The sequence below is a fragment of the Mustela nivalis genome (assembly GCF_964662115.1).
Source record: "Mustela nivalis genome assembly, chromosome: 8".
Classification (NCBI taxonomy): Eukaryota; Metazoa; Chordata; class Mammalia; order Carnivora; family Mustelidae; genus Mustela; species Mustela nivalis.
This window is the reverse complement of record NC_139027.1, coordinates 80,799,846-80,809,837: the sequence shown is the minus strand read 5'-3', so window position 1 is coordinate 80,809,837 and position 9,992 is coordinate 80,799,846. Positions and strand designations below refer to the sequence as shown.

The following is a 9,992-nucleotide window of genomic DNA, read 5'->3' as shown; positions in this document are numbered from 1 at the left end:
TCAAAAAGTTTGACAACATTACTTTGGAAAGTATTCTCAGATACTGCGGGTGGAAGGGAATTTGGTAAAACCTCTGGGGTTTTGGGGAGCACTGTGGGAATATCAACCCAAATTACAAATGCACTCACTTTTGCATCCACCAATTCCACTTCTAGAAATCTACCCTATGGATAATGTGTAAACGGTTCTTTATGGCAAAATTATTTGTAATGGCGTAAGATTGTTAATAACTTGACTCTCTGTTAGTTAAGGGCTGGTTAAATAGATTATGGAAAAACTGAACTGGGGCTCCTGGGTGGGTCAGTGAGCTAAGCCTCTGCCTTCAGTTCAGGCCATGATCTCAGGGTCCTGGGATCAAGTCCCACATCGGGCTCTGCTCAGCAAGGAGCCTGCTTCCGTCTCTCTCTCTCTCTGCCTGCCTCTCTGCCTATTTATAATCTCTCTCTCTGTCAAATAAATAATTAAAATCTTAAAAAAAAAACACAAAACTGAACATACATTGAGACCCTATATAGCCTAAGAAAGAGAAGGCTCTTTAGGAACTATTATGTGAAGACCTTCAACAAATAAGCGTAACATGTAAGGTGCAAAACAGTGTATAATATTTCACCATTTGTGGAAAAAAGGAGGGATGGAAAGTAAATATATATATTAACTTGTGGTGTAAGTATGGAATTATATTGGAGCAATCTACAAGAAACTAGTAATGTTAGTTGCCTTGGTTTGGGGTAGCTGGGTCAAGTGTTGCAATGAGCATCCTCTTATACTTTTTGAATTTTGAATCATGAGAACATATTACATTAAAAATAATTTTTTTTTAACATACCTACCCCAGGTCCAACAATTTCACTTTTAGGAACTGCGCTGATGGGGAAAACATTAAATGACTGGGTAAATTTTCAATGATAAATATTATATATTTTAAATATTATAATATTTGTAACATCAATAGGGAAAAATTTGTAAGTTTTTTAATATTATGTTTTCATTTATAATATGGAAAAATAGAAAAGAATTTATATGCTCCAAAACAGGATTGATTATAAAGACAGTGCTACTGGGGCGCTTGGGTGGCTCAGTGGTTAAGTGTCTGCCTTCAGCTCAGGTCATGATCCCAGGGTCCTGGGATCAAGCCCTGCATTGGGCTTCCTGCTTGGTGGAAAGCCTGCTTCTCTGTCTCCCACTCCCCCTGTTTATGTTCCCTCTCTGGCTATCTCTCTCTCTCTGTCAAATAAATAAATAAAATCTTTAAAACAAAACAAAAAAAAAAGTGCTGCTTTCAAATGATGAAATACTCTATAGTCATTTAAACAATCTTGGAGAGGGGCACCTGGGTAGCTCAGTGGACTAAGCGTCTGCCTTTGGTTTAGGCCATGATCCTGGAGTCCTGGGATTGAGTCCTAAGACAAGACCCGAGACAGGCTCCCTGCTGTGCAGGGAGTCTGATTCTCTTTTTCCCTCTCCTTCTGCCTCTGCCCCTCCCCCTGCTCATATGCTTTCTCTCCCTCTCTTTCTCTCAAATAAATAGATAAAATCTTTAAAAAAAAATCCTGGAGAAATGTATTCATGATGTAGAAAAATGTTGATGAAACTTTGCTGAGTTTTTATTTTATTTTATTTTATTTTTATTATTATTTTTTTTAATTTTTATTATTTGACAGAGATCACAAGTAGGCAGAGAGAGAGGGAAGCAGGCTCCCTGCTGAGTAGAGAGTCCGATGCGGGGCTCGATCCCAGGACCTTGGGACCATGACCTGAGCCGAAAGCAGAGGCTTTAACCCACTGAGCCACCCAGGCACCCCTTTGCTGAGTTTTTAAAAGGCAAATAATAAGCACTGTATTTTGTCATTTTAAAGAAAATGTATAGGAAAAAAATTATAGGGACATAGAAAAAAAGTCTGGAATGTGGTTTACCAACATTTGGCAATATTTCTCTGGTATCATTATGGTATTTCTAATCTTCTTTCAATTTATCTATACCTTCTGACTTTTTTTAAACAATGAACATGTATTATTATGATTAATGGAGGCGGGTGGAAAGCCAGGGCACAGATGTGGTCTCTAAAGAGCATTTCCTACTAAAAGGAAACAAGTGTCCTCAGAGAAATGGCTGATGCTCTGCTAACTACAGAAAGCAGGATAGCTATCAGAGGAGTCAAATGGATTTAGGAGCCGATCTAAAGAGGTTCCCGAGGGCTAGCGATAAGAGAATGAATATGGGCTTCAGTAAGAAGAATAACAGCAAAGGATTGAAACTCATCAAGTATGCATTAATGACGATTTTTTTTTATTTGTCAGAGAGAGTGAGCACAGGCAGACAGAGTGGCAGGCAGAGGCAGAGGGAGAAGCAGGCTCCCCGCTGAGCAAGGAGGCCAATGTGGTACTCCATCCCAAGACGGTGGGATCATGACCCGAGCCAAAGGCAGCAGCTCAACCAACTGAGCCACCCAGGCATCCCATTAGTGACGATTTTAAAAGAATTCTCTTGCCTGGCTCTATCATGCAGTGGACAGCACATTGAACTTCTAAAAATAATTCTCTTTGAGGGGAAGTTAGGGATTCATTATTCTGAAAACCGATAAGTAAAAGAAACATTTAATCTGGCTCTTCTAAATAAATAGGGTAACCCCTATTTGGTGAGGGGAGGTGTCTCTTTATAGAAGTATTTCAGTTGATAAAATGAAGAAGGAATGGGGTGCCTTTGTGGCCCAGTCAGTTGAGTGACCCACTCTTGGTTTTGGCTCAAGGTCATGATCTCAGGTTCCTGGCATCTAGAGCTCAGAGTCAGGCTCTGAGCTCAGCAGGTAGTTTGCTTTTCTCTTACTTCTCCCTGTCCCTCTCCCTGTGCCCCTCCCTGTGCTCATCCCTGTGCCCCTCTTCTCTCCGCCCACGCTCAGTGCTGGCGCGTGCTCTCTCTCTCTCTCAAACAAATAAATCTTTAAAATGAAGAAGGAATGATAGAGTATCACCATTTTGCAAACAATGAAAGAGTAGATTTCGGTAATGATAACATTAACAGCAACCAACATTGCAATAAAAGAAAAATCAAATCATCTAATTCTTTAAAAAGGTAAAAGAAAAAAAAATGATGAAAAAAGGAAACTTGAGAGACATTTCCAGCAAATGCAATGTGTGAATATTTGAACTTTGGTCCAAACAGACTGAATATAAGATACTATTCGGGAGACAATGAAGAAATTTATGCACTAACTGGATATTTGACATTAAAGTATGGTGATAATACTGTGATTAAGGTTTTACTTCTAAAGGTATATATGAAAATGTTTACAAATAAAATACAATGTCCAGGATTTCCTTTACAATAATCCAATAGGGCCCAGTGGAAGTGGCTTAAGGGTATACTTGAAATTAGTCATGGGTTGATCATTGTTGAATTGAAGTTATCAGTGCATAGAGCTTCATTACATTAGTCCCTCTACTTTTGGAAACATTCAAAATTTTCTGTAATAAAACAAAAGAAAAAATAATGAAAGTTGCACCCTATCCTCCTCCCCTCTAAAAAGTGTGGTGGGGATGAGGCCTGTCAGCTTTTCTTCTTAGGGCAGTAGGGAAGGGGCATTGAAGACACTGAGTAGCACTTGAACTAGTGTAGGGATGAAGGTCCTAAGGGTCTGACCCAGTAGCCTTGGAATCAGCGGCAGCCTGAAGCTGGTGATGAAGAAAGGAAAACCAAGAAGCTGGATTGAGCCTCAGGGGCTTAAAAGCTGCAAGGCCTTAACCTGTTTAACTTTTTTGAGCAACAAGCCTGTAAACAATCATAAGTCCTTAACTCTGCAACAGAAGAGAAAAAAAAAGAGCTGTTTTGCTCATTTAATAAACATGGGTTACACACACGACACTGTGCTCGCTGAGGTAGCAAAGACAAAGCAAAGACACATCCTTGTGGTCATGAAACTCCCAATATTGTAAGAAGACTAAAAAAACCCCTCGGTTTGGAAAGCAGTATTGCTGGTGTAACGTTAAGGTAGAAGCATAACATACACAAGCAACATGGAAAACAGGAGGGGAATCTAAGTTTGTCTTCAGGAACCAGAGACTTCAGAAGATAGAGCTTTTGAGATAAAATTTGAAGACTAAGTTGGTGTTTGCCAGGACGAGAGCCAGGAGCAAGCAGATTTCAGAAAGAGGGAAAGGAATTTGCAAGACATAACATGAAACTACAAAGGCATATTCTGGGAACTACAAGTGCCTCTTTTGCTGGAGCACAATGTAAGTGTCCTAGGACCTGTTTTCCAGCCTGCCATGAAGAGGATAACGTATCTCCCTTATTCTAGACCTGGGACAAGGGGACCGCCTTAAGCATTCCTTTAAGTTTTTAAAACTGGTTTCCTGTTGGGAAAGGGAAAGGACATCCCACTTAGAGGGGAGCTATGGATTGTGGGCCTGGCTGCATTTTAGAGCAGTTTTAAAATGCAGTCCAAGAGAGGCTGATTAACAAAAAGGAAAAATGAGAAGGTGTTTTATTTTTTTAAGATTTTATTTCTTTGAGAAAGAGAGCAAACGGTGGGGAGGGGCAGAGGGAGAGGGAGAAACATACTCCACGCTACTTGACTGGATCCCAGGAACCTGAGCCTCGGCAGAGCCTCAACTGAGCGCGCCCGAAATTCGAGAAGGTTTAAGGCCCAACAGAAACCCTTTCTGTGAGCTGGCAACATTCTACTTCCTTCAATTATAGATCCTTGTAGAAGGAGGAAGATGAGTCAGTCAGAAATTAATGGTCTCAACTTTTTCTGCAGTGGTAAGGCTTTGTATCCACGGCAGTTTTAAATGGCCTACCTACCACCCAGCATTCATTTCCAAACAAATCCCTTTCTCTTTATTTATTTATTGCTGTACAACGTAAGCGCTCATCTAAATAGGTAGTTTGATGCACGTATTTCAAAACTACTGATTATACATAAAATACCATAATAGAAAAGGTTGCTGTTGAGTACAGTGCTGGAGAGAAGTGACAAGAAATCAATTAGCATTACAAAATCGGTCCCAAAGCGTGTGCAGAAAACAGCAGTAGCTTGGTACTAAACAAGCAAGGCCTGTGCCATGCGCCTGGAATTGCACTGTACATTCTTCATAAAGATCGGCTGAGCGACTTTACATAACCGTGCTCCCACGCCTCTCGACCCGCTCACCGAGGAGCTTCCCGTTTCTCCCACAGCCACTTCCCCTTACTTGGGGGGTGTGTGGGTCAGGTTACACAAGCTCGACCCCTGGCCACCGCGCCCTGCCTGGCTCGAAACGACGCGTGAGCGACTAGCACCCGGTCTCTGCGTCCGCTGGACCCTCGGGGTCGCAGATCGCCTGCCGGCGTGCGACGAGTAGAACACAGGCACCAGAGCCAGGGGGCAGTCTCCAGCCGCTCACATAGCGCCGGAGGGGCCAAGGAAGGCCCCGCCCCACTCTCCGCCCCCTTCCTCGCTCCGCCAGGTGCGCGTGCGCCGCAGCCCCGCCCGCCGACCCGCCTGGCTCTTATCCCGCTCGGCGGCAAGCGCCTGGTTCTTAAGTCCCTTCGGCGGCCTCGCACGCGCGCGGTTCCAGCCCCGGCCTCCTCCTCGTCTGGCCGGCGGTGGGGCCATGGCGTGTCGGCGGCGACCCGAGGCTGGCGTCGGGGCCCGCGGCGCGCTGGCGCTGCTGGCGCTGGCTCTGAACGTGCCCGGGGCCAGGGGCCGGGCTCTCGAGTGGTACTCGGCCGTGGTGAGCACGGAGTACGTGGACCCGCACACGAACCGCACCGTGTGGAGCGTCTCGGAGAGCGGCCGCTTCGGCGACAGCTCGCCCAAGGAGGGCGCGCAGGGCCTGGTGGGCGTCCCGCGCGCGGCGGACCGCGACCCCGAGGGCTGCGCGCCAGACACTCGCTTCCTCGTGCCAGCGCCCGGCGGCCAGGGCGACGCGCCCTGGGTGGCCCTGGTGGCGCGTGGGGGCTGCACCTTCAAGGACAAGGTGCTGGTGGCGGCGCGGAGGAACGCCTCGGCCGTGGTCCTCTACAACGGGGAGGGCCACGGGAACCTCACCACGCCCATGTCCCACGCGGGTGAGCGGAAGCCGGGGGACGCGGGAAGGCGGCGGTGGGGGGGCTCTGTAGCTTAGTCAAGGGCGGCAGCCCTCTCGACCTCGGCCTTGATTCCCAGGGGGACGCCGCGAAGGGGCTTGGGGCGCGACTCTGATGGCTTCTGGAGGTCAGGAACTGGGAGGGAAGCTCGATGGGCGCGCCGTGACACCCTCGGGGCTTTTTGGGGCCTTAGGCGGGCCTGATTAGATCTTCGCCTTGGGCCCTTCAGGTGCAGGGGGGGTGCCCTCTGGAGGCCCTTCAGGTGTAGGGGAGAACGAAAGAAATAAACACCCACCCGAAGAGGATTGTGATGGAAATTCTCATGATTGCTCAATCAGGGGTCCCTTTCCATTCATCGTTTTCACAAAGTCAAGTAAGGTAGGAATTGAAGCTCGCTCCTAGCTCACTCCCAAGGTCTGGCAGTCCCTTCACCAATGTCAAGTGGTGGTTTGGTCGGGCTCTGGTTTCTCCACTTTCATAAAACGTGTGTGTATTCTGAACTTCTGAGTCAGAAAAGCTGGATTTAAGTGCGGATATGCTTTCTCACTTTCTACATGTAAGGTTGTAATAACCGGCCCTACTGCTAGCCCTCGAGTCTTGAGTTTAGATGAAATTTTTCAGGTTGTGTTCATTCAGGAAAAGGTCTTGCTCTTTGCCAGGAGACGCTTCCCACACACCTATTCTCCAGGGCAACAGGTTGCGTCTTCAAGCCCTGGTGACAATTTGAGAATCTAATTTTGCAAGATGTCCTCCTCAGAACTGAAATCCGAGTGCTATGGGACCTGAACCCAGCAGAGTGAACATTTTTCTGTTACGATTTTTAAGATCATGACTCATTCTGAATTTATTGTGATTAAAGTCTTTTTTAAACGTTGCTGCTGCTGCAAGTCAGACATCCTATTTCCTGTACTTTTGTTTTTCATTCTGCTTTGACTTCTCAAAAGCAAGTTCGAACTTAACTCTGGTGACAGAAAAGAGACTTTGGATTTGGTCTCTTTTAGCTGCGATGGGAATAGAAATCAGTTGAGAGGTGAGAAAATGGAGAATGTTAGAACAATTCTTTCAAGAATTGAGAGAATTCAGTTCTTTCAAGCACAGCTCAAGATGTGCTGAGAAGTGTGCAGAAACTATGGGACAAAGCGGGGTTAGGGTGGATGATGGTAGGGCATATTGAAATTGGATGGTAGTGATGTGGTAGAGATCCAGCAGTGAGGAGAAGTAACCCCAAGAGTCCACTCTTAAGAAGGCCATGTCTAGGATACTTCGGAGGGGTTGGCCTTAGTAGAGGGAAATTCTCAGTTGCAACAGAAGGAAGTGGTTTTGGAAGAGGAAGTAGGAGCAGAGGCCTGTGTGGTGGCATTGGGTGAGGCGCCACCTTTGGTGCAGCTATTCCAGTGATTACAAGTCTACCAAATTGTCTTTGTACCCAAGCCGTGTTTCCATAAAACTACCATGAAAAGCCCTGTCAGATTTCAGAAACCATTCCTGATACATCCTATTGATGATGTTTTCCCAATTTTAGTAGTTCTTTTTTTTTTTTTTTAAGATTTTATTTATTTATTTGACCGAAAGAGAGAGAAAGAGCACAAGCAGGCTGAGAGAGAGGGAGAAGCAGAATCTCTGAAGAGCAGGGAGCCCAATGCAGGGTTAATGCCCAGCACCCTGCGACCGTGATCCGAGCTGGAAGCAGATGCTTAACTGATCAAGCCACCCAGGTGCCCCCAATTTTAGTAGTTCTGTCAAAGAAAAGAGGTTAGTGTGTCAGGATTGTCTGAATCTGGGTCCTTGCAGTCTCTTCTGAGTCTACAACATCTTCATTTGGACCTTTTCTTTTGAATGGCTGGCGCAGGGACTACAATTTCCTAAATCTGTTTACTGCATTTTTTGATAATGATGTTAGCATTTTTCCAGGGTACTAGCACTTGCACTAATCATGGGTCAGCCACCTTGCTTATGTTATTTGACATAATTTAGACAGGCCTCAAAAAACACCTCGCTGATGTTTATTTTAAATCCTCATGAGTTTCTCTTCTGTTATCAACGTCCATTCTAGTCTTTTTACCCTGAGAATCATTCTGTTTGAGAAAAGAGATAAAAGTAACAGCTTTAGCAATTTTTTTTTAATGTGTGGAAGTTCCCCAGTGTGTAGACAGTGTGCTCAATGCTCTCCATGCAGTGGTTCCCTTAATCCTCCTGACAGCCTTTTAACACAGGTGCTTTAACCCCATTCTTTGAATGAGGAAACTGGTCCATGGTAAGGGGAGGGGGGAGAGTATGCATTGCCAGATCATTCTTTGTTGTGGGAGGGGCTGGCTGTTCTGTGCATAATGGGATGTTTAGCATCCCTGGCCTCTGCCTACTAGATTGCAACAGTACTTACCGAATTGTGACAACCAAAAATGTGTCCAGATAATACCTGGGGGGGGGCGGTTACTGATGACAGAGTCATCCAATGTTTTGAACCACTGACTTAAAGGGAGATTAATTTGGTAGCATTGTGACCAGCAGTTTAAACAGAAAAACCTGCAGAGACGCTAGTCCATTGGGCTGATCCACGGAGAAATAAAAATGACTCTTGAACAACACAAGGCTTAGAGGTACCAACCCCCTGTGCAGTGGAAAAGATTTTCTGTATAACTTTTGACTCCCCCAAAACTTAACCACTGATAGCCTCCTGTTGACTGGGCATTTTACCAATAACATAAACAGTAAACACGTTTTATATGTTATTATGTATTGCACATAATAATATAAGTTAGAGAGAAGGAAATATAATATAAGCTAGATTCTTATAAGCTAGAGAGAAGGAAATGTTATATTAAAATCAAAGAGAAAATACATTTACTATACTGTACTGTATTGGGGGGAAAAATCCTTGCATAATTTAACCCACACATTTCAAACCTGTGTTGTTCAAGGGTTAACTGTATAAGGGCCAATACTATAGCAGTGACTGTAGGAATGGAAAGGTATGACCTTCACAGAACTTGGCCCAACTGGGAAAAAAGGTACAGATGTATCATGACTTTTTGACAATGAAATAGCATTAAGAATTGGAATGAATTAAGTCAGAAGACAAACTGGCTTTGACATACTTGAATTTGAAATGTTACATAGAACCTTGAATGTAGCTCAAGTTAGGTTTCTTGGATTTTGTCAGAATGTGGCTGGCGGCAGGAAAAACCACAGATTTCAGTGGTTTTGATGTTCCTGTGTAGCACTCGTGTTCTGCAAAACAGATAAGAGATGGCTCCTTGTAAAATTGAATCATGAGTCTTTTCCCAAATCTCAGGGAGAATTTCTGCAGTTTTTCTTAAGCTTGTTGCTTGACTGTACTAAATCCAGTACAGGATACTTTGGGTATAAATCAGTGTTTTATTGTGTTTCTAAAAATAAAATCATGATTTTAAGATAATCTGTGAGAAAAACTATAAGGACTGTTAATTAAGCTTAGTTAATTCTCTTTACTTTAGCAGACAGAATAATGAGTAGCCACTTTGGGCTAAGTATTGTGCTTGCTCAGGTATAGAAGTACATGATACATGCCTGCCTTTGAGGAGTTTGTGACCTGGTGGGAGTGATAAACAACTTTCCAGACAATATGGTTTGAATATTGATGGAATTAACACACATGGTTGCTTAGGAAGCATAAAGGAAGGGCATCTAAAACACATACTGCAGGGATGACTAGAAGTTAGTTTGACCAAGATGAGTAAAAATTGATACAAGTCAAATCATTAAAACAAAAGTTCTTAGGGATCCCTGGGTGGCTCAGTTGGTTAAATGTCTGCCTTCAGCTCAGGTCATGATCCGAGTTCTGGGATAGAGTCCCTGCTCCTGAGCAGGGAGCCTGCTTCTCCCTCTGCCCTGCCACTCCCTCGCTTGTGTGCACTCTCTGTCTCTGACAAATAAATAAAATCTTTTT

At 44.4% G+C, this 9,992-nt stretch overlaps 1 protein-coding gene across 2 annotated transcripts in view; it reads left to right on the top strand.

Annotated features, from left to right (window-relative positions):
* The first annotated feature begins 4,533 nt into the window (after window positions 1–4,533).
* The window catches only part of RNF149 (ring finger protein 149), a 28,190-nt gene continuing 22,731 nt past the window's right edge, over window positions 4,534–9,992 (top strand). For both annotated transcript variants that reach the window (XM_082747082.1, XM_082747081.1), the window contains exon 1: window positions 4,534–6,049. In XM_082747082.1, the coding sequence (XP_082603208.1) occupies window positions 5,593–6,049 (457 nt within the window). In that variant the 5' untranslated portion in view covers window positions 4,534–5,592. The remainder of the gene's footprint in view (window positions 6,050–9,992) is intronic.